Source organism: Littorina saxatilis, linkage group LG2 (genome assembly GCF_037325665.1).
Source record: "Littorina saxatilis isolate snail1 linkage group LG2, US_GU_Lsax_2.0, whole genome shotgun sequence".
Classification (NCBI taxonomy): Eukaryota; Metazoa; Mollusca; class Gastropoda; order Littorinimorpha; family Littorinidae; genus Littorina; species Littorina saxatilis.
The window spans coordinates 88,032,369-88,058,524 of NC_090246.1; the positions used below are offsets into that span (position 1 = coordinate 88,032,369).

The 26,156-nt window shown below is 41.8% G+C and overlaps 1 protein-coding gene across 3 annotated transcripts in view; it reads right to left on the bottom strand.

The window, feature by feature from the left end:
• Positions 1-9,474: 9,474 nt before the first annotated feature.
• The window catches only part of LOC138960057 (calmodulin-like), a 127,204-nt gene continuing 110,522 nt past the window's right edge, over positions 9,475-26,156 (bottom strand). For 2 of the 3 annotated variants that reach the window (XM_070331775.1, XM_070331777.1), the window contains exons 3-6: positions 25,261-25,404; positions 24,374-24,491; positions 23,757-23,881; positions 17,540-19,097 (exon numbers count right to left, since the gene is read on the bottom strand). In XM_070331775.1, coding sequence (XP_070187876.1) covers positions 19,045-19,097; positions 23,757-23,881; positions 24,374-24,491; positions 25,261-25,404 — 440 coding nt within the window. In that variant the 3' untranslated portion in view covers positions 17,540-19,044. Of the gene's footprint in view, positions 11,664-17,539; positions 19,098-23,756; positions 23,882-24,373; positions 24,492-25,260; positions 25,405-26,156 lie in introns of those variants that run through there. The other variant, XM_070331776.1, reaches the window with a different exon arrangement.

Consider the following 26,156-nt stretch of genomic DNA (forward strand, 5'->3'; position numbering starts at 1 on the left):
TTGATAACACTTTGCAGAGGTTGCTTATGTGTGTTTGCCATTTCATTTCTTCATCAACAGTTACACCAAGTATGCGGTGTTCTTTAACTTGCTGTATTTGAGTTGTACCTAAGGTCAGTTGTAATTTAAGAGGACTTAGCTGATGCTTTTGTCTTGTGGTAATAACAATGCTTTTAGTTTTTTCTGGGTGCAGTATCATGGCATTTGATGTGCACCATTTCGCAACTTCGTCCAAAGTGTTCTTCAGGGAAGAATTTACTGATTCCAACGAGGTGTTACTGGTATGGATAGACGAATCGTCTGCAAAAAACTCGCATTTGACTTTATCATCCGATACATGTAAAGGCAAATCATTAACGTAAATACAAAAGAGAATAGGTCCTAATATAGACCCTTGAGGGACGCCATGTCTTACTAGTGCAGTAGACGAATTCTGGCATTGTAGAGTGACATACTGTGTCCGGTCAGCAAGATACGATTTAAAGAAGTCACAGACCGAATCGTTTCTCAAATAATAGTGTAATTTTTTCAGCAATATGGAATGATCGACTAAGTCAAATGCTTTCTTAAAGTCCAAAAACAATGCTCCTGTAACTTCAGACTTGTTCATTGCTGACAGCCAAGCTTCGCAGAGAGACGTAAGAGCTGTGTGGCAAGAATGCTTGGACCGAAAACCGGATTGAAACTGATGGAACAAATTTTGTTCTTCCATGTAAGCAAGAAGATGCTTGTGCACATGCCTTTCTAATGGTTTTGACAAAACAGGCAGTAAAGAAATGGGTCTAAAATTACTTGGGTCTGAGAGATCTTTACATTTGGGAAGGGGTATGACTTTGGCGCTTTTCAATTTAGACGGAAAAAAGTTCTGCTCAATACTAAGGTTATATACAAACGTGAGCGAATCCACAATATACGGTAGAGAAAGCTTCAATAACTTCACGGGTATTTTATCAGGACCCATGGACTTTTTATTCTCCAGGTTTTCAATAAATGTTCCGACCTCATGAACTGCAATCGGAGGAATGATAAACGCTTCATTGTTTATTCTGTTCCGCTGACAGAATTCGTCCAATTTTTCAAAACAGTCATCTCTATCCCGAGAATTTGTTTCTGCCACAGAAGCCTTCAATTTATCCGCTAAAGATATAAAATGATTATTAAATTCTTCCGCAGATAGTTTTGTTAGATTAGCAGTTGACCTTTTCCTAGATTTATCAAGGATTTCATTTACTGCCCGCCAAATTGTTGCAGTATCTTTCTTATCGGAAATTAATTTATCAAAGTAACCAGTTTTGGATTGTCTCACACGGTTTAACACCTCATTCCTCTGCTGTTTATATTCGTCTGTCATCTTATTTTCCTTGAAATAATCTCTCAGAGCCATCGCCTCTATAATATCTGATGTTAACCAAGGCGGAAGTCTGGCATGTTTTACTCTATGCTGACGCAGGGGCACGTGTTTATCTATAATTGTGTTTAAAATGCTATACAATTGATCAAAAGCATCATCTGCAAGACTGAAATCAAAAACGCTCTGAAATGGAGCTTCACTAAGATCACGAAAAAATGCAGACTCATCAAAATGTCTAAAACTTCTGTATTCTATGGTCGTGTGGCCTTTTGGTCCTGATTTAGGCAAGCGCATAGAGACCGAACAAAAAATAGGCATATGATCGCTAATACTGGAATTGGACACATACACATTAGAAACAATCTTCTTATTATCAGTATATATGTGATCAATAAGAGTTGCAGTTGAGAGAGAGAGAGAGAGAGAGGGAGAGAGAGAGACACAGAGAGAGAGGAGAGAGAGAGAGAGAGAGAGAGAGAGAGAGAGAGAGAGAGAGAGAGAGAGAGAGAGAGAGAGATAGGGGTCGGGGGGTGGGGTGGGGGGTAATCTATAAACTTTATTACGAAAGCACAAAGGTTCGTATAACCTGACGTTCACCTGTAAATTCACGACACGCGTGAACTTTATGGGCGGGTCAACTTTAAATTTGATTTGATTTATGTTGCTTTTTGCCAGTGCTGGACTCCAGGTTAAGCCCTTGTGTGAACTGGGCTGAGATCTCGACAATCTAATAATGCATTTTCTGCCAATAACTTTCGGTATATAGAATTAGATCAACGCGACCAAGTCACCACTCGGTCACTTAAAGGGAATATACCCTTCAAAAAAAGTTAAGGACCACTTTTTCAAACGCATGCCATAAATAAATGACTAGGTTAAATGATTGAATTTGTTTTATTGAAGAACTGAGGACTGTCTCTAGAAAGTGTCACGTCAAACATGCCAGCGAAAACAACGCTAGAGCGTGTTACTCTATAGACAACCCTCTGAGTTCAGTTCAAATTCACAACAGTTGTATTTCTTACAACGAAAAACTGCAAAATCTTATCCCGGCAGCTATCACTGTTAATCTCCCACTAATCGGTAGTGAGATGTCCTACGACGTAAGGAGATCTCTCCCCGGTACGATGACGTAACCGCCTCACATGTTGAGTGCACCTAGCAGGGTGGGCAACTGGATGGTTGGCAGTCAATGTTGTTTTGCGGACTGGGCGTCTTTCACTGAAGTTGAACGCGTGACAGCAGTTTGTAACACTTTGATTACTGACAACAGTGTGTGGTGGCAGCTCATGGTCGATGCCTGCTGCCTTTTCAGTAACCTTATTTTGCTGCATGACCTTCATTTTGATGAGGCGATCCTCCATTGTTGTAGTGACTGTAGGCCGACCATAACATTGTCGTTACTGTACTCTGCCAATTGCTTGAAGCCATTCCTTCAGTCCGATGATGTTGAAGTGAGACACTGCAACACTCTGAACCACTTGCCTGGCAGAAACAACATATTGTAGCCATCAAACTGCCCTTGCCTTATCCAAGTCGCTCCGTTTTCGTGATAGGGGCATATTGTTTCATTACATTATTTTGTCAGTGTGTCATTTTACAAACACACATTTGTCAACACATGTCATGGCTGGAACCCTGTTGTAGCACGTGCATCAATGGTTTTTGTCTTGGCATGTTTTGCACCGATTTCATAGGACTTTGAAGACTTCCCCCTTTTTAAAGGCACAGTAAGCCTCCCGTAAACCAGCACAGAGCTCCCCGAGCGTCTAAATACAGTACAAGCATACTTCCATTTGAACGCTCACCGAACGGGAACATCCTGGCTGCTTTCTGTCGAGCGTGAGACATTTTCCAAGAATTTATTTTCGTAGACTTGTTCCGTTAACAACAACGGCGCCTCGTTTTTGCGCTAGACCTAACTTTTAAAATCTAAATAATAAATTGACAGCTTGTTACACAAACATTCTTTAATCATAAAAGAATTCGTTTTTCATCAAGACAAGATCAGAACAATTCGAAGTTGTGAAAGTTTAAAAAAAGAAAAGCCCGGAAGCAGGGTCACGCAAGGGTCGTAGCAGACGACGGTTTATCAGTGCAAATCGCCGTTGCTCTCAACAGTCAAAAGCCATCGCTAGAGTTCTTGTGAACCACAGCCGTTGTTTCGTGCATAAAAAACATGCTATTGTAGATAAGCTCACGTCGAGTCGCATTCAAATAACTAACTGACGACTGCATTGTGAAAAGGGAAAACTGGATCACACGGGTTCACGATGGCTCAGGGGTAAGATAAACCACGCAAAAATAAATTCTTTGAAAATTGTTCGCTCTTTACGGAGGGCACCTAGGATGTTCTCAAATGGTGAGTGTTTAAATGAAAGGGTGTTTGTACTGTGTGTAAAAGCCTGACCGTATCTGTGATGGTTTACGGGAGGCTTACTGTGCCTTTAAAGAAAACCTCACTTTTCCCGCCTGTTTATCATGACACAGTAATACTGCCAGCCAAAAATGTTCCTAGAGCAAGACTCACTACCCTTTTGGTAATTCAAATAAGTGACGTTTCAATCAAATTGTCAAACCCTTGATTTTTTGCGAATATTTTAAAGATTGTGAACATTTCATGACCGGTCCTTAACTTTTTTTGAAGAGTATATATTTAACAAAAAAGCCTGTTTCAAATCGCCTCACGAGCTATACTGTTCAGCGTGGGGGTTGTTATTTTGTGACCACACACCAGGAATACCTTAAAAATAATCGTTTGAGCGCTGAGTTACTCAAATTGAAAATAGCGTTATTTTAAGTAGGAATTCTAGACTATAATTCTCATTGTGACGCACTTTGCACTCCTAGTCTTCGTCCTACCTTTTGACCCTGAGCATTCCATGCACTAAATCTAGAGATACAGATTTGAAATTGTGCTGAGAGCTACAGAGTTCGTTTTGGGTGTTGAATAGATGACAACACACACGGAGAAGGTCTTAGAATTAGTGTTTGAGCGTTCTATTGTTCAAATCTTAATGCTGTGTTTGATAGTCATAGCAGACCGTAATATTCCCCAAGGTACATTGTGCTGTGTCTGTTATTCGAAGCGCTTTAGCCCTGTATGGCCGCACGGCATTTGCATGCGTTAGCTAGACTGTAGGTTTGACTTCCTCAATCCAACGTTCTTGATCTGCTTTGACGAATGGGTATCTATGGAAACAAAATAAATAATGATGACGACCGGAAGTCCGGACTCCTGACAGGAGAGCTGGACACTGCAAACCGCTCGCTGGTTACACTACACTGAATTAATCTGGCATAGTTTTGAAGCAGTTATGAGTAAATCATTGCAGGTGTTTCTAAATTACAGTACAGCGAATGCCCCTTGAATTTTTAAGGTCCAATTCGTCAAAAAACTTTCCAAAATGGCGGCTTAGACAAACATCCGTCTTGAGAGCACGAATCCGTATTACCACAGATGGCCACAGAGCTAGATTTAGTGTTGCCAGCGACAGCGGATCAAGGTTAGATACACACATAAAAATAACCCAGAGCTACACTATGATCTGGCGCTAGTATACCAGCCGATGTTGGCCTTTAACCTTCGTTTCAATTTCAAACCCAACAGTTCGATTGTGTATTGTAGCATCCACTATACTTGACTTAGGGTCAGCCAGTCTTGTTAACTCTGCAATCTAAACTCGACTACGTCCACGTTATTGGTGCGATGTAGACTTGCGGCTGGGTTCAAACAAGGTTTTATTCAATTGAACATGGTACAGTAATAAAACGAGAAATAATAAGGACACACACTCAAGCGAAAGCTTATTTTACGTGCACTACGCGGTTGGAGAAAAGTGCAATTATTATTGTGATGTTGGACAGAACATAAGGCGGGCACAGTTTCGCAGTGAATAAGACATCGGCCTCCTGATCGGAAGGTCGTGAGTTCAAATCCCGGCCACGGCCGCCTGGTGGGTTAAAGGTGGAGATTTTTCCGATCTCCCAGGTCAACTTATGTGCAGACCTGCTAGTGCCTTATCCCCCTTCGTGTGTACACGCAAGCACAAGGCCAAGTGCGCACGTAAAAGATCCTGTAAGCCATGTCAGAGTTCGGTGGGTTATAGAAACACGAATCAAACCAGCATGCTTCCCCAGAAATCGGCGTATGCTGCCAGAATGACAGGGTAAAAACGGTTATACACGTAAACATCCACTCGTGCAAAAACACGAGTGAATGTGTGAGTTTCAGCCCATGAACGAAGAAGAAGAGAAGAAGAAGAAGAGTGTGTATGTGCGTGTGCGTGTGTGTGTGTGTGTATGTGTGTGGGTGTGTGTGTGTGTGTGTGTGTGAGCGTCCGTGTGTGTGTGCGTGTGTGTGTGCGTGTGCGTGTGTGTGCATGCGTGCGTGTGTGTGTGTGTGTGTGTGTGTGTGTGTGTGTGTGTTTGGCGTGTGTGTGTGTGTGTGTGTGTGGGGGGGGGGACTGCTAAATATCACACAATGGAACAAAGGGGAAGGATGTTGGTGTGCGTGTGACGATTCTATCATATTTGTTATCACTTGCTTGTGCTTGAAGTGTGCAAACGTTCTTTGAAGCCAAAGTGACAGTGGTAGGGGATAATAGTTGTAGCGGTTCATTGCTTTTTGTCTGTCTCTTTTTACATTTAGTCAAGTTTTGACTAAATGTTTTAACATACAGGTGATCCCCCAAAATATGCAACCCTCAAAAATGCGTTTAACTTCTACATCTGTTGACCGAATCACTTGATATTTGGAAGACAAAAATGTCTTCCAAATATGCATGATCCTTCCACAAGGTTGCAATTTTGTAGATTAAATGGTCTGACTTTTGTGCAATTTTGAACCAAGTTTCCAAATTCGGCGATCGACTCAACAGAACGAGGTTTGACATTAGGCAGTAGCAATACTTGATTTAAACCCTCCAGACATTTACCTTTTGGATTATCTGAATGTTTGAGTATACACAAAGTCCCTCTTCATCCCCTAGAGCATCGGTGAATTGAAGAAAGCAGATACAGCTAGGTTCAGGGCAATCCCTACACGGGAAAGCTTTCGTGCCATTGACAATTTCGGAGGTGTAATTTAGAACACATGTTGGAGAAAAGGTAAATGTGGAACCATTTTACATACAGACTCGAAACTTTGTCGAATGGTCGTGGACGAACTGAAGTTCATTTACAACAACTAAGTAACCTATGCTAAACTCGAATGAACATTATAACCTCCTTCGTTGTAAAGTTACACTTGCACAATGTCGCACAACATTATACGTTAATTGGATCTGTGATCCAAACATGGCTTTTGGTCAATCGAGATGGAAGTTTATTCCACAAGCCCGTAGGGCGAGTGGAATAAACTGCCATCGAGATTGACCAAAAGGCATGTTTGGATCACAGATCCAATTAACATATATATCTCGACATTCACTGGTCTTAGGGTTTTTGTTTTCAAAGAAGAAAGAAACTTGCTTGAACACGGACCACTTCTCCGAGCAAAATCAACAAACCTAATCACTCGCATTCCACCTCAAGGTCTCGGCCAACCAAGACTATGGCATACTCGTAGCAAAGCCGCCGAATGGTACCGTAAACCAAGAATAGTGACGTAAGAGAATAGCATGTCGTCTTTTGATTTGGAACGTGACGTGTTTCAGAACTTCTTCTGGACAACTCGGATGGTCTTCTGCGAAGTGGTTGGCACGAGATTCTTTTTCTTCTTCGACAGTTCATCCTCCGATACTGTAGCAAAACGTTTAATCTTTTTTTCACTTTCGAGTATGCGGACGACTGAACTTGACCGCGAAAAAGTAGTCCTTTCGGAATCATTACGCCAAGTCTGAACATGAGGTCTGAACATTGTTTTTAGGCAGGACCTAGGTGAAAGCGAGGCTGTTCTTATCTCTGTGTACAGTCGAGAGAGAGAGAAATACATGTCGAGACATTCACCAATGACATGGACGCAGTCATCCATTGGAAATACCCTGATCCTGCCTGTAATTGCTGTATTTAAATAACTGATTGTCTAATGTTGATTAAGGTAAAACTATGTCATACGAATTACCCAGAAGGTAACAATCTGGAGGGCTTAAATCGGGTTAGTTTGGCAACCACTCAATTTCAAACCTCGTACTGTTGAGTCGATCCCCGAATTTGGCAACCATTTTGAAATAGCACAAAAGTCAGACCATGTGATCAATAGCATTGTACCCTTGTATAAGGGTCATGCATAGGCTGCAGTTTATGTCCCCCAAGTATCAAGTGATTCAGTCAACAGATGTAGAAGTTATTAGCATGTTTTAGGGTTGCATTGCTTTTGGGTCACCCTGCAGATGGGGAATCGAGACGAGGGTTGGTGTGTGTGTGTGTGTGTGTGTGTGTGTATGTGTGTGTGTGTGTGTGTGTGTGTGTGTGTGTGTGTGTGTGTGTGTGTGTGTGTGTGTGTGTGTGTGTGTGTGTGTTTGGAGGGGGGATGTTTGTTTGTGGTGAAGGAATTCAAGTACCAATAAAACAATCTCAAAAAATATTAACAGATCCTCTACGGACTCGCGGCATCAAATTGAATTCCAACAACTACATGTATTGTAAACGTAATATAATGAATGTACAGAAATATCACAACGTATAAACTGGCAAGAGTTGTAATGCAAATATTACATCATAATCAAAATCAGTTATATAACATGCACTAGTAAAATCAGTTATATCACATGCACTGGACAATGGCGATCAACCGTTTCACAATGTATACATCTACTAAACACACGCCACCAAATCACAATCGTTCCTCACTGAGTCATTCGTACAGAAAAGACGATTCAAAGTGAAGAAACTGTTAAGTATCAATAGCACACACACACACACACACACACACACACACACACACACACACACACACACACACACACCCACACACACACGCACGCACGCACGCACGCACGCACACACACACACACACACACACACACACACACACACGCTGTCTGACTGCCATCTCTGTCCTTAGCTTGACCATTTTTTTCTTCACTCTCTTTTCCATCCTACACGACTTCAGCTTCTGCAGGACACCGTTTTCGTGCTTCTTGCCTGTGTGTTGATGTATTGTGTTTCAATTACCAGTGAATAAAGCATAGTGAAAGCTATTAGTTTTCTTGAAATTCCTCTTTTATTATTTTATTTTGTTTACTGCTGCAGGTTTGTTGACGATGCAGTGTAGGCTTACATGACTGTTGGTACACACACACACAGACGCAGAAAAACATTTGCAGAATATCGAAAGGGAAAAAATAGATTTGTTTTTATCTTTTAATTCGTTCCCATTGTTTAATTACATTTCATTAAAACAAATCCATTAAAATAAATTAACACATTTGATTTTTTTTATAAACCAAAAAACTAACACTAAGAAAATAAAATGTAAAAAAACAACTAAATTAAAGAAGAAGGAAAAACAGGGAGCGCGCATGCAATTCGTGTTTTCAATGATAATGTTCATTTTTTTTTGTTTAGTGAATATTGCTGATGGGAAGTATCGAAAAAAAGATTTGCAGAAAACTTGGGAAGGAAGGAAGAACAAATGAAAATCATAGCAGACTAGACTATAAATCCAGCGAGAGAGACCGGGATCAACCCATTCGCTGATAAGAAAGTAAGCAAGTATATTTATGTGTGTGTGCGTGTGTGTGTGTGTGTTCGTGTGTGCGTGCGTGCGTGTGTGTTCGTGTGTGTGTGTGTACGCTCGCACGTGTTTTTTATGTCTTGAAATCGGATCAATCTGCTTTGGTTTAGCATAGTAAATATAAACGAAATGATATGAAAAAAAGACAACGAACTTAAAAGCGAGACATTGACATATTATTCAAAATTGAAAATTGCATCGACAGTCGACAATGGACTTAAAAGGAGACGCACAGCGCCTCAAAACCTATTCAATACTACGCCGTAGACGGTGGCTGCATTAGGAATAGCCTACGCACTAACTTACACTGCTGAAGAGCAACACGCAGGGTGAGTTTCTGCACAAAATCGTCTCTGTTTTCTCTAAAATGACATATCATCACAATACTGGCGTTTGTACTTCGACCTAAGGTGTTATAGCATCCCATCATCGATTTTATTCTTTTCTTCGATGCATTTGTTAACGTTGAGCTTCGATTATTTATGCTTTTCTTGCAAAGTTTGCGTAAAGTCTGACTTCCCACAGTTATTACGGAAAATCAAGATTATCAATCAAACTGCAGTCTATTGGAATATCATTATTGTTTATTAGTTGACATGCGGTCCAAGTTGTGTCATCCAAAGTCACGCGGTTGGAGCGTAATTCTTGAATCTGTACCACGACTGATCGATTTTGCGGCTTTGCAAGAAAAGCATAAATAATCGAAGCTCAACGTTAACAAATGCATCGAAGAAAAGAATAAAATCGATGATGGGATGCTATAACACCTTAGGTCGAAGTACAAACGCCAGTATTGTGATGATATGTCATTTTGGAGAAAACAGAGACGATTTTGTGCAGAAACTCACCCGGCGTGTTGCTCTTCATCGGTGAAAGTTAGTGCGGAGGCAATTCCCCAGTGCAGCCACCGTCTACGGCGTGAATACCTTGGTAACGGATCTTATTCGGTTGGTGACGGTGTAGATTAAGGAATGAGGAGTTGGCAGCGGATGAATACTTTAATAGATAAAGACAAATAAAGGAGAAAAATGGAAATCAAATAGATCAATGTTTGATGATTCTCTGTTCACATTTGAAATTAAAGTAAGAGCATTATATTATGAAACTCACAATATAAAAGTTTATTTTTAATTTTTGATCAAGAGTGAGTCGGTTCATTTTCATAAAAAAGTGTGTACAATAAAAAAAATGGAAAAAATTGGAAATAAACGGATGAATTAATCGATAAGTAAATACATACATTAAAAAACAAAATAACAAGTCAAGAAATAGATCTGTGAACAGAGAAAGAACTATGTGACGGGTTTCTTCTTCAGATTAGAACTTGGAGAAAAAGCATTGTGCAATGCAGGACACAGTTCTGTTTGTCAAGAGTATAATTATCAGTGTGGCTTCATTCCTAATTAAAGAAAGTACATAAAAACATAACTTAGAATAGAATAGAAGAAAAGAAAAACGGAAAAAGTAAACATCAAAATAATAAATAAATAACAATAATGCTTTTGTAATAATCGATGAATCGTTAGGACGTAATTTTCCGTTCTCTAATGTCAAGCCAAAGCACGAGCCAACAATCTCTCTTTCTCAAAATAACCGACCTCGTCTTCAGGAAAGAGAATCGAACGGTTGTTTGCTTAAATAAGGGAGGTAACAACTGCTCAGCTGACCTTCGTATCATAATTGCTTCCCTTGTCTTTGAGGGACATTATAGCAGTCCGTTGGTACTGATAAAAGTTATCGATTATTAAATTCATTTTCCAAAAACAACAAACATAAATAAGAGATAAAAGAGAGCCCATTATGTTTCCGTTTTATCTTTCAAGAGGTGTTGTTTTTCTTCAGTTAGCTCAGTCTGATAATCATCAGTCCTTGCTATCGCTCTGGTCTCTCTGGCAGGATGAATAATTACTACGCGCATTAAAAGGAAATCTTTTTCACAAAACAAGAATTCAGAGTTATCTCCCATATGTTTTTCGCTAATGTTTCTAATAACAGACGAAAGACGAACGTAATTGTAGAATGGCCGACTTCGACAGTGATCTCCGTTCTGTTCTTCACAGTTATGATAAAGACATCGTTCTAAGGTCAAAACAAGTCGAAATTTTGAGACTGCTGCGGGAAGAAGACCGTGATATTGTTGCATCACTCCCAACTGGTTACGGAAAAAATCGTCTGCTCCGTAGCCATTTTGTTAAGATCACGTCGTGACAAAGTTGATTATCATGTGACACTTTTGCCATATTTAGAGTTGTTTGCACAGTAAATGCATCCGCGAAAGATAGCTCGTTTGAAAGTGTCTTACATAACAATTCCTTTCTAAATTTAAAAATTACACAACACCATGAACAATCGTTATCGACGATCGCGAATCTGCTTATATCAATAACACATTACGAAAAGCTCTAGATATGTAAAAAAAAAAAAAAATCGATTTTCTCTCCAGAGAAGGAAAACAAATAAACAAAGGTATAAATGAGATCCGAAGGGAAATACAAGAAATACAATTTGGCACTTGAAGAAGTGTATGAGTTTGAAAGGTAGCACATTGTCTGATGAAATATACGTCATTGTGGTTGAAAGTGGACGGATGTAGTCAGCAGAAGGGCTATTTCGCGGTCATCATTGTGACGAATTCTGAAACGAAAAAGAAGAGTGTTAATATCAGAGGTGCAACTTTTCAATTAAAAACCTAATCAGACATGGGAACAGGAAATCATCAAAAAGGAGGAAAATAATGCGGGGTCAGGGGGCGTTGCCCCCTGAAGCTGAGGGTTTTTGGCATTTTCCACACCTAAAACGTGCACCAAACCATAACTTTACAAAACAGTGCACTTGAAGCTGCAGTAATTTCTCACCAATGTGTTCAAAATTTAATCTAATTTTAGTAATCGACCAGTAATGATAACAATAACAATAACAATATTATTATCCATTAAAAGATGACATTAAAATGGAAGCTTTTCCATTAACAAAAATAGAACCGAGTAGTAAACATTCCATGCGAACTGATAGCTTTGCCTCTGACAAAAAACAGAATTGAAAAAAAAAAAAAAAAAAAAAAAAAACATGTGTGTGTGTGTGTCTGAGAGAGAGAGAGAGAGAGAGAGAGAGAGAGAGAGAGAGAGAGAGAGAGAGAGAGAGAGAGAGAGAGAGAGAGAGAGAGAGAGGTGTGTGTGTGATGTGTGTGTGTGTGTGATGTGTGTGTGTGTGTGTGTGTGGGTATGTGTGTGTGTGTGTGTGTGTGTGTGTGTGTGTGTGTGTGTGTGTGAATGGTTTAACTATGAGCATCGACACATAAATATTCTCTGAGAATCGCAAAAAAAAAAGAAGAAAAAAATCCCCAAAACACAGACAAACAGACAGACAGACAGACAGATAGACAGACAAACAGACAGACAGACAGACACGACACACACATTCACATCCACACACATATATACACACAGGAGTTTCCTTTCTTTATTGAATAAGTGATAAAACTCACGACTAAGGGTTGAACATTTGACACAGCACACCGCCCTTGGTTAAAGTGCGTTACTTCGTTTTAGCAAAACTTGCATTCGTTAAACACACAAAGTGTTGGAACATTATATTCAACATGAATCATCGAGGAGCACATATCTGATTACACACACACATACACACACGCATAAACACAGACTGACAGACAGACATAGATACAGACGGACACACATCAATACACACACATCAAGACACACATACCCACACACGCAAACACACACACTTACACACACACACGGACTGACGGACAGACATAGACATACGGAAACACAAAAACACACACACACACACACACACACACACACTCACACACACACACACACACATATAATCACGGATTGACAGACAAACACAGAGACAAACGGACACACACACACACGTCCACACTCACAAAGGCTCATGCACACACACACACACACACACACACACACACACACACACACACACGCGTAATTTAATGTACGATGATATATTTGGTGTTTGATAGTGTATGATTGTTTGTTAGTTGTAGATTATAGTACGATGTTTGATGTTGTAATGTTTGTGCGTGTGTTATAATGCAATATGTTATGATGTAATGTGTGATGATGTATTCGGTGTTTGATAGTGGATATATGCTTGTTAGTTGTAGATCTAGTACGATGTTTGAGGCTGTGATGTTTGTGCGGGTGTCATATGTAGCCGTACGAGGGTTCCAGTGTGTGAGTTGTGCATGGCCGGGCGCTAGAGTGCTGCATGAATGAGTAAGTGCATGTGGAGTTGTATGGCTGGGTGAATTGTGGGTTGCGTACGTCCGAGGGGCACATGTAGCCTGTGTGTCTGAAGTAGTGGGTATGTGTGCGTAAGGGTGTGCTGATATTGAACTTCAGTTGTTGCTTTGTAAATGTCTATGTATCAGTGTATTATGTCTTGCCACACACATGCCAAATTTCCTTGTATTGATGAGGACGATAACATTTCTTGTATCTTGTATCTTGTATCTTGTACACACACACACTAACGCGACAACAACAACGACATCAAAATCGGAGACAAAGGAAAGTTGAATATTGGTGCAAACAATTTTGCTTTTGATTTTTGTACAAACACCATCACAATAGCGGCTGGTAAAAACTGGTGTCATGAACAAGTACATATGATCCAAACGCGTTTTTATAAACGTACAAAATCCAACCTTCCAAATAAATACATCTCCAAAGTACATATATATACATCATGCCCGTCGCAAAATGTGAAATGTGGGGAAAAAACAAAGCAATATATGATTGGCCAATGATATGCAACTTGACTGACTGAGCAACCAATCAATCGCCTGCCTCATACTTTGACTGACAGAGCAATCAACCAATCACATGGCTTGCTCAACAACACACAAAATGATATGTTCTGCATCCTCAAACGAGTTGCCTTGAAAATGAATTCATGGGCTCAAAGAAAAGGTAACCGAACAATTTAAATTTAAATTCAACCGCGCCCCTTGGCAGTCTAACAGGAGATCAACATTATGTAAAACACAGGGTGTCGTGTGGAACTCTTGTAGACCACACAAACACATACACACACACACACTCACACCCGGACGCACGCACGAACACACACACACAAACACACACACTCGCAGGCAGGCAGGCACAAACGCAAGCACACACACACACACACACACACACACACACACACACACACACACACACACACACACACACGAACGCAAGAGCACACACACACACACACACACACACACACATACACACACACTTCGCGCAACTCATTTTTTTTGCGGAACAGGACGAAATAGGGTGGTGGGCCGTGGTTTGGGACAGGGAGGGGGGGGGGGGATAGGTTCGGATTTATCTTACCAATGAAGATCAACCTTACAAGTGACCATTTCCATATACAAGTGTACACGTTTCCTTTACAAAGACGAAACAGGTCCGCAAAGGGTAGACATTTGGCCTTGGTACCAAGGAAACGTTTTGCCCTGATTAAGGGTGGGTGGGTGGGGTGGGGGGGGGGGGGGGGGGTTATGGAGAGTGAAAATACAGCTAGACAATCAACCCTGTAATGCTTCGCTCGCAAAAGCCTCCGCAAACCCACTGTGCCCTTTGTGCATATCACATCATTTTCAAAATGGAGTTCGCTCTCACGCGAAAAATTATTTTCTTCGTGATTGACATCCAGTGAATCTGTATTCTGACAAGCACAGTACACCCATTGGTCATTTCAGTTACTGAACACTCACACGAACAAACTTGGTCTCGTGGTTAGTTGCACGGTAACGGGTTACACTTTTGCAATGAGAATCTCCAACGAATGATGCAGAGCGCTATTTCAAGATCAGAGAAACAAAGAGAAGTAAGCACTCTAATACCGGCACGGTTGGCCTAGTGGTAAGGCGTCCGCCCCGTGATCGGGAGGTCGTGGGTTCGAACCCCGGCCGGGTCATACCTAAGACTTTAAAATTGGCAATCTCGTGGCTGCTCCGCCTGGCGTCTGGCATTATGGGGTTAGTGCTAGGACTGGTTGGTCCGGTGTCAGAATAATGTGACTGGGTGAGACATGAAGCCTGTGCTGCGACTTCTGTCTTGTGTGTGGCGCGCGTTATAATTATATGTCAAAGCAGCACCGCCCTGATATGGCCCTTCGTGGTCGGCTGGGCGTTAAGCAAACAAACAAACAAAAAAGCGCTCTACTTTTGCAATAAGTTGTAAAAACAAGAAGAGCAAACGCTCGATCGAGTCACTTTCGCAGTTCTGAATATTATATGAGGCATCAGATGGACAGGAAGAAATTGCTATTCACAACACAATGAGTCACGTTCACATAAAATTTGAGCCCGGTCACTTTTATAGTTTCCGAGAAAAGCCCAACGTTAAGTTGTGTGTTGCCGAACAGAAAAGGCTAGTTATCTCCCTTGTTTTTCTGATAACGTTCGTAAAAGGCTACAGATGTAAATACTTTGATGTAAAGAATAATCCTACAAAGTTTCAATCACATCCGATGAACTTTGTCAAAGATATAAAATGTCTAATTTTTCCTTTGACGCTGACCTGTGACCTTGAAAAAGGTCAAAGGTCAACGAAACCATCGTTAAAGTGTAGAGGTCATTGGAGGTCACGACTAAACAAAATATGAGCCCGATCGCTTTGATAGTTTCCGAGAAAAGTTTGTCAAAGATATAAAATGTCTAATTTTTCCTTTGACGCTGACCTGTGACCTTGAAAAAGGTCAAAGGTCAACGAAACCATCGTTAAAGTGTAGAGGTCATTGGAGGTCACGACTAAACAAAATATGAGCCCGATCGCTTTGATAGTTTCCGAGAAAAGTCCAACGTTAAGGTGGTGTCTACGGCCGGCCGGCCGGACGGCCGGACGGCCGGCCGGCCGGAAGGCCGGCCGGACAGACTAACACTGACCGATTACATAGAGTCACTTTTTCTCAAGTGACTCAAAAAACCACCAACGTCACTTATCTTTCTACATCTCTTTTCTCAGCTTTGTGCGATGCACAGTCCCTATCCGGTAGATTTAAAAAGACTCAATCGTTCACGACTGTTTCTCTGAATTTTATGTTTTATTTGACAGGCTCTGCTCTTTTGAAATGCATTCAATTTTCGATGGATATAGGCAAGGAACTTAATACCCTCGGAACTTTTAAGATAAATAACAAATGTAGATGGAATTCAAAGTCTGGTTTGTATTGTGTTATATCACATTTTCTGTTTTCCGCAGTGTCGTTTTGCTGTACTGTACTGAACAGCATTGTGTGGACTTTTGTTGTTACGTCTTGCGTCTTCGTGTATCGTCCTTTTTTGCTGACTTTTGAGCGTGACGTTTTGATTGTCATGAAATTGTAAAAGTTCCTCACATTTTGGCTATATTTTCGGGGGTGAAGTATTTACAGCCGACTTAACTTTTAGACTAAACCATAGCTGCCAACCTTCTTAAGGCAAAATCCAGGAGCCAGGGGGTCCAGGGGGACCGCTTAGTCTTGAATATGAGCAGGCAGGGAGAAGTTGTAAACTTCAAGAGATTCCCGGAAAATCCGGGAGGGTTGGCAGCTATGCTGAGTAAACTTTCCTAAATCGTCTTCCCTTCATTTCTCGTCAGTCAGATCCAAGTTCCGTGTCATGTTTTCGAGTCTTCGCTGCTCAGGACTTTACACCTTGGTATGGGAAATGGGGGCCAACTTTCCTAAATCTTTAAAAAGGTGTACACTAGACGAATTCCGAAAATAACTATGTGGGGTTTGTATGAGTTGTGAAAGAGTGAATGCCCTTGCGTTCACGGGGACAAACATTGGAGGGAACAATCACTAGCCACAGGTGTGTCTGAAACACGGGGACAAACATTGGAGGGAACAATCACTAGCCACAGGTATGTCTGAAACACGGGGACAAACATTGGAGGGAACAATCACTAGCCACAGGTATGTCTGAAACACGGGGACAAACATTGGAGGGAACAATCACTAGCCACAGGTATGTCTGAAACACGGGGACAAACATTGGAGGGAACAATCACTAGCCACAGGTGTGTCTGAAACACGGGGACAAACATTGGAGGGAACAATCACTAGCCACAGGTGTGTCTGAAACACGGGGACAAACATTGGAGGGGCCAATCACTAGCGAGGGATGTGTTTGAAACACGGGGACAGGAGCACGTGTAAACGTAGTTGTCCCTGAAAAAGCAAGGGCATTCACTCTTTCACAACCCATACAAACCCGACAGATTTAGTTCCGAACATCGTCTATTCTGACGAAATGACGGCGAAGAATTCGGCGATTTGAAATAAGTTTCGTCGAGATTCGCCGACTACGATTGTCAATTGACATCCCTCATTCTGTCAAAGTCTTTGCCATCGAGCTTTCGTGTCTTGTGTGATTCAAATGTCAAGAAATCTTGTGTATTGCATCATCTTGCATCATACCGTGTTTTGTATTGTTTTTGACAACACGTTATTTTGAGTTCTGTCGAGTCAAGCAAGACTTTTTCAAGTAGTCAATCGAGTTTAATCAAAAGGCTTTATCGGTTGAGACTTATAAAAAAAACCACCGATCCGTCAAATTCAAAATGAAGGTTACGAACTGTCTCGAATTCGATCACATCTAACTTGATTAACATTAAACGTGATACATGCCGTACGTAATAGTGAAAACCCTTTTATAAATTGTATCTACACGGGGACCGTTCAACGTTTATTTACATCAGTACATCACATTATATAATCGAACGACAGAGCCACAATTTACTTGAACATTTGGCCTGTGTGGGAGGCTGAATAACTAAAAGCAACAACACACACACACACACACACACACACACACACACACACACACACACACACACACACACACACTACACACACGAACACACACACACACACACACACACACATACACAAACACACACCTTTACTTGGGTTAAACCAAATTACACATGTGAACATCACATTTATATACATCGTCCTCCTCTCGCCTCACACACTATTTTTCCAGGAGAGCAAAAGAACAGCAATCCAAAACTCGTAATCACAGGGCCGAGGACATGATTGTGTTCCTTCGTGTCATCACCAGCCAGTCAGTTTCACGGCACTGTCCTTGTTATAGAAGCTGGCACGTGCAACACGCTTCGAGTAGCCTTGGCAACACGCACATGCTCGTCACAGGCAGAGGCAGATGATTAAATACACCACGATGCAAGACAACAATCACATAACATCATTTTCTCAGGACCCACAGACATGAAGGAATGTGTCTATGCCTGTGTCCAGGACCACATTACACGTCTTGCTTTCCATTTTCGGCTGTTCTCGGTAGGAGAAATGGGGATTGAATGGGAAGATCTTCACATTTTTGCAGGAGTCAGCTGATTATATACACCATGATGCAAAACAACATCCACATAACACCTGTCTTCCCTCCATTTCTCGTCAGCCAGATCCAAGTCTTGGTTTCGAGTCTTGGTTGCTCAGTTGGGGAAATGGGAAGGGTGCGATGAAGATGATCCCGCAATTCCTCGCAGAGTTTATAATGCAAACCAATATTCACATAGCATCAGCCTCCCCTCCCGGGCCGTTTTTTTTAGCCATGGCTGCTCCAAGACCTTTGCTTGTAGGGGAGGCTGGGACAGAGGTCTGCAAAGGGTCACGTGACATGGATTAGTTTTGTTCGAGTCTTTGTCCGTCTTTCGGGGCAAAGAACTTGGTAAGGGGGAATGGGGAATACAAAGGAATGTGGATGCATTGAAGAGATGCTCATCATTCTCGAGTCTTCACAGCTTGCAGGGAAGATTGGGGAACACGTAAATGAGTAGAGGAAGATGATTGATTACACAGTCATCCGAGACGACGCACAACATAGGCCAGTCTCGATCTCCCGTGTCAAGACTGAGTCCAGGGGGCAGGGAAAAGGGGGCAATGTTAGCAGGTGAGATGTCAAAATCTGAGCACGGCAAGCAGGGCCGCTTGCTGGAAGCGCGCCCATGGGCCTGCCTTATCGCGGCTTGATTTGTTTAGTCAGTAACTGGGTGGAAAATCCCATGAAATCTGCAACAGGCAAAGGAGGCTGGTTAGTATTGTGAGGCAAGCACGACAACATCATACATACATTATATTGGGACAATGTTACAAATCCACTTTTTTCTTCTTTTTACATTTAGTCAAGTTTTGACTAAATGTTTTAACATAGAGGGGGAATCGAGACGAGAGTCGTGGTGTGTGTGCGTGTGCGTGTGCGTGTGTGTGTGTGTGTGTGTGTGTGTGTGTGTGTGTGTGTGTGTGTATGCGTGTGTGTGTCTGTGCGTGTGTGTGTGTAGAGCGATTCAGACCAAACTACTGGACCGATCTTGATGAAATTTGATATGAGAGTTCCTGGGAATGATATCCCCGGACGTTTTTTTCTTTTCTTCGATAATACTTTTAATGACGTCATATCCGGCTTTTTGTAAAAGTTGAGGCGGCACTGTCACACCCTCATTTTCCAGTCAAATTGATTGAAATTTTTGTAAAGCAATCTTCGACGAAGGCCGGACTTCGGTATTGCATTTCGGCTTGGTGGCCTAAAAATTAATTAATGACTTTGGCCATTAAAAATCTGAAAATTGTAACCATTTTTTTTTATATAAAACGATCCAAATTTACGTTCATCTTATTCTACATCATTTCCTGATTCCAAAAACATATGAATATGTTATATTTGGGTTAAAAACAAGCTCTAAAAATTAAAAATATAAAAATTAGGATCAAAATTAAATTTCCGAAATCGATTAAAAAAACACTTTCATCTTATTCCTTGTCGGTTCCTGATTCCAAAAACATATAGATATGATATGTTTGGATTAAAAACACGCTCAGAAAGTTAAAACGAAGAGAGGTACAGAAAAGCGTGCTATGCAGCACAGCGAAACCACTACCGCGCTGAACAGGCTCGTCAGTTTCACTCCGTTATGCACAAGCGGCCAGACTACGGTCATTGTGAAAAAACGCAGTGCGTTCAGTTTCCTTCTGTGAGTTCCACAGCTTGACTAAATGTAGTAATTTCGCCTTACGAGACTTGTTTGTTCTTTTTTGTGTGTGTACAAATCCACTTTTGGGCAGTCTAGTTTTATAGCTATTGTCGGATATGTTTTTGCCAATGAATGTCAAAGAGCCGGTTTTGCTTCAAACGAATATAAGTGATTGAAAACAATACTACAATCATAGCAATCTATATCGACTTGTAAAACAAGAAAGCCAGGATTCGACACTTCCATCTCAATGTTGAATTTGTCTGGAATTGTGTAAAATTCTTTTTAATGTCTTTCGCGCATTTTGGACCAAATGCAGAATTCCTGTTCCAAACCAGGTGACAATCAAAACTTAAGCTGAATGTGTCAGAAATGTACACGCAACAAGATCATTATGATTTATTTTAGTCCAGCTCTAAAGCTATGATTCATACGACTTTTATTTTGAATCTGTCAAAGAGCCTAAAATATCTAACAAATGTCTAGCTTATAGAAGCTCAAACGCATTTCATTCCTAAATTATTATTTCATTTTCATTTTCATTTTCATTACTTTATTAATCCCATCGCTGGGAAATTCGGGTCGCTTCCTCCTAGTGGAAAGCTAGCAGCAAGGGAGTCGCGCTACCCAGGTGTCTGCGTGTTTAGGTGTATTCAGCCACCTGCACTTATGGCAGAATGACCAAGGTCTTTTACGTGCCATTGTGGTGACACGGGGGTGGGACATGGCTTCCGTCTCTGGGTCTGCACATAAAGTTGACCCGTGTCCGTCCCGGCCCGAATTCGAACCTGCAACTTCCGATCACAAGTCCAGTGCTCTACCAGCTGAGCTACCGGGCCCCCCAATTATTCTCTTTTTACATTTAGTCAAGTTATGACTAAATGTTTTAACATAGAGGGGGAAATCGAGACGAGGGTCGTGGTGTATGTATGTGTGTGTCTGTGCGTGTGTATGTGTAGAGCGATTCAGAGTAAACTACTGGACCGATCTTTATTAAATTTTACATGAGAGTTCCTGGGTATGATATCCCCAGACGTTATTTTCATTTTTTCGATAAATGTCTTTTATGACGTCATATCCGGCTTTTTGTAAAATTTGAGGCGGAACTGTCACACCTTCAATTTTCAATCAAATTGATTGAAATTTTGGCCAAGCAATCTTCCACGAAGGCCGGACTTCGGTATTGCATTTGAGCATGTAGGCTTACAAATTAATTTATGACTTTGGTCATTAAAAATCGGAAAATTGTAATTAAAATTATTTTTTTATAAAACGATCCAACATTACTTTTATGTTATTCTTCATTATGTTCTGATTCCAAAAACATATAAATATGTTATATTCGGATTAAAAACAAGCTCTGAAAATTAAAAATATAAAAATTATTATTAAAATTAAATTTCCGAAATCGTTTTAGAAACAATTTCATCTTATTCCTTGACGGTTCCTGATTCCAAAAACATATAGATATGATATATGTTTGGATTAAAAACACGCTCAGAAAGTTAAAACGAAGAGAGGTACAGTAAAGCGTGCTATGCAGCACAGCGCAACCGCTACCGCGCTAAACATGTACAGGCTTGTCACTTTCACTGCCTTTTGCACTAGCGGCGGACTACGGTCATTGTGAACAAATGCAGTCCGTTCAGTTTCATTCTGTGAGTTCCACAGCTTGACTAAATGTAGTAATTTCGCCTTACGCGACTTGTTCAATGATGTGCTCCTACAAAAACGATTAGAATGGCGAGTCCCCATCAGCAGCAACAATGAGCTTTCTCTTTTAAGTGTTTAAAATGTCTCAAGACAATTGTCTTTATTGTTAAAGATGTCACTTGAAGCTTTTCTCCTTAAAACGGAGAAAGATGTTAAAGTTCGCCAAATTGCTTTCGACAACACCGGGTTGATTTTCGTTTTAAATGTTTTTTAAATGTTGTTGTTGTTGTTGTTGCTCTTTGTTCAGATTGTTCTTTGTTCCATGCTGATATAAGCAACGAGAGAAAAGACATAACAAGTGTATTAACCAAAAACAAACAGAAGTTGATTAGCACTTTCGGAGAGGCAAACACAAACAGCAGTACAACATAGCAACGTTTGATTAAACACCATGCATAGTGATATTTGTCAGCATCAAAACAACGTCTTTTCAATCAAGAAAAAAACACTTCCACATTTTTTTTCTCTCTCTTAGATACTGCAGAGATTGTAACATGTCAGTCAGTTACACTGTAGCACGAAAACAAAGTAATTATAGGTTAAGTCAAATAGTTATGAAGAAAAAGTTGTTCGGCAATATGAAGGCAACAACAGTATCGCTTCAACAAGAATACAAAACAATCGTTCCAGACAGCCTGAGAGACAGCAGGATAATAGGACGGAAAAGTAAATTACATGGACACCACCATAAAAACACACACAGCTGACCCGTTGTCTGTCATTCCTTCGGTCTGTTAGATCATAACACGCACGCTGGCAAATAACCAAACAGCCCCCCCCCTCCCCACTCCTTAAAAAAAAAACTAAATTAAAAAAACAACTGGCATGAAAAGGGAGTCACAAGCAAAGACAGACCCGTCGGTCTTCAAAAAAAGCCACATCAAGACGCACAACGCAGCCTTGAACAATCCAGCAGTCCGTGTGCCGGTCAAAGGCAAAACAAGTTGCTTACCAATTGACCTCCTCGTCTGACGAAGCCATCGTCAAACTGGTGTGACTAACACACGTGTGCACAGTTACAAACCAAAAGACAGACAGATAAACAGATCAAGCATTGGACAGTTCAGATCTTAATTGTATAACATGCCGTCATCACCCAAGACAGCCTCTTTGACGAGATCCCACTAACATACACACTAACAAACATTCAGACAAGAAGACAGACACACCAACAGACATTCACAGATGACAATACCGTCGCCATCGATGTCGGTCTTTGATCATATCACACTCACACTCACACACAAACACACACACACACACACACACACACACTAACACTAACACTGGCTTTACCGTCGAGAAGGATATCGATCAACATACGCTCACATACCCACTAGCAAACACTCGCACAAGCAGACAGACAGACAAACAGACCATGCTGTCGTCATCCAGGTCGGTCTATAACCACCTCATACTCACATACACACTAGCAAACACTCAGGCAAGCGGACAGACAGACAAACAGACCTTTACAGTTGACCATGCCGTCGCCATCCAGGTCGGCCTCTTTGATCACCGGACACTCACATACACACTAACAAACACTCAGGCAAGCAGACAAACAGACAAACAGACCTTTACAGTTGACCATGCTGTCGCCATCCAGGTCGGCCTCTTTGATCACCGGACACTCACATAATTACACACTAACACACACTCAGGCAAGCGGACAGACAAACAGACCTTCATAGTTGACCATGCTGTCGCCATCCAGGTCGGCCTCTTTGATCACCGGACACTCACATACACACTAACAAACACTCGGGCAAGCGGACAGACAAACAAACCTTCATAGTTGACCATGCTGTCGCCATCCAGGTCGGCCTCTTTGATCACCTGACACTCACATACACACTACCAAACACTCAAGCACGACCTTCATAGTTGACCATGCTGTGGCCATCCAGGTCGGCCCCTTTGATCACCGGACACTCACATACACACTAACAAACACTCAGGCAAGCAGACAGACAGACAAACAGACCTTCATAGTTGACCATGCCGTCGCCATCCAGGTCGGCCTCTTTGATCATCTCGTCCACCTCCTCGTCAGTCAGTTTCTCCCCCAAGTTGGTCATCACGTGACGCAGTTCTGCCGCGCTGATAAACCTGCATCACAAAATGACGTCAATGCATCTTCGTCAAACTTCGTCACAAACTCACCTTTAACCTGAACACGTAACGACGTCATGCATCTGCGCCAAACTTCGTCACAAACTCATGTCTAAACTTGGAAAACGTTATGACGTCATGCATCTGCGTCAAACTTCGTCACAAACTCATGTCTTAGCCTGAAACATACCATGGCGTCATGTATTTGCCTCTAACTTCGTCGCAAGCCAAGGTCTATATCTGGAACACATCATGACGTCAGGCATCTGCGTCTAACTGCGTCACAAACTTCGGTCCATGGTTTTGGCACAGACGGAAGGTCGACTGATAACTTTTTTAGAAAGACATAATTACGCTCTATTATTATGTTCTGTTCAAAACAACAGGAGTGAAGCCTCAGACCGCGGATTTGTGGTGTTTCAAAATGACACGCCCTGTTGAAAAAGTCGTTGTTCTAGCTGATCAGCACAAGAAAGGTCCTAAACCTACCCGTTGCCGTCCTTGTCAAAGACCCTGAAGGCTTCCCGCAGCTCCTCCTCGCTGTCAGTGTCCTTCATCTTGCGCGCCATCATATGCAGGAACTCCTCGAAGTCTATCGTCCCGTTGCCTGGCAACACAATCACGCCAATATTGTGTATAACCGAGTGTGTCAATTCATTCAACATAATTATGTACCACTTGCTACATAATTATGAAACAATATTCTTTTCAAACTGTATTCAGTCCCCCTTAAACTGCCAGTTCCATACTTTGCTTAATAGATCCAAAAAAAATCAATACTCTGACAAGGGGAACAACCGCTGTATGTTGCCCTTTGAATTTGCAGCAAGATGATTTCTTCCCTTCCTCGGTTTTGGTCTTACTGGTCATACTTTGTGTGTTGTGATTTTGTATTGATTTATTAAACTAAATTCTGTCGCCAGTCAAGGGGTTAATCATTGTTGCTGATGCAAGGCGTCAAATATAACCATCGGTACCTTCAGGCACCACCTGGCCGTCAGTAATTGGCCATCGAAATCCATATTCCTTGACTCTGTGACTCGCAATTGCTGTACACATTTTTGTTCGATTCGATCGACAGACACATCCACATTATCTCACTCATCGACTCACCTGCCATATCCACTGGGGCTGACTCACCAACGCAAGTACTCACCATCGACATCCACCTCGTTGATCGTAAGAACTAACCGACTCGCTGACTCACTGACTTACTCACCATCGGCATCGACCTCGTGGATCATGTCTTGTAGCTCCGCCTCCGTGGGGTTCTGTACCAGTGAGTGCATGACTGTGTGCAGCCAACTGGTCGTTGTGGTATTATCATCATTATATCTGGCCGACCTACTGATTTGCTGACTCACTGAATTACTCACCATCGGCATCGACCTCGTTGATCATGTCTTGAAGCTCCGCCTCTGTGGGGTTCTGTCCCAGGGATCGCATGACTGTTCCAAGCTCACTGGTGGTGATGGTACCGTCCCCATCTTTGTCGAACAGGGAGAACGCCTCCTTGAACTCTGCACATAGGGAGTGAGTCAGTCAATAGTCCTGTTTGGTATCAGAGCAGCTCTCGCGAGATATCCGCGAGATTTGCTCTATGTTACGCTTCGAAGGTCGCAATAACTTTGTACATCGGCATTCGCAGCTCTCGCAAGATAGCCGACCCGCATGCTCTGCTGTGCTTTGAAGTTTGCCGCGAGAGCTTGCGAGAGTTTGGAATAACGATAGGGTCTATTAGTGTGTGAGTGAGTGAGTGAGTGAGTGAGTTAACGTGTGTTAGTTCCGTGTCCCAGTGAGCGCATGCCTGTGCCCAGGGGAAATAACACGATGATGTGGGTGGATGCATGGGTGAAGGGGAATAAGGCACTAGCAGGTCTGCACATACATTGAACTCGGAGATCGGCAAAATCTCAACCCTTAACACACCAGGCGCAGTCTCGAATCAAACCCCGAACCTACCACATTCGAGGTCGACGTGCTGCGCCCGTCACTTACTAAAGGGTGAAAAACAAGACAAATCCGTACTCAAGCAAATCATTGAAGAAAAGAAAAATAAAGCAAAAGCAACCCATATATCTAATCACAAACATCCACAGACCCCTCCCTCTTTAACCCCCCCCCCCCACCCCCCGTCTCCCCCACGCGGCCCTTTCGCTTTGCCTTTGCCTTAGGCAACATAAACTTCACAACTCCTCCTCACTACTTCACCGCCTTCGGGCTCCACAAATTTGTTTTTTTCTTCGTTGACAGGGAAAGGTTGGAATTAGGT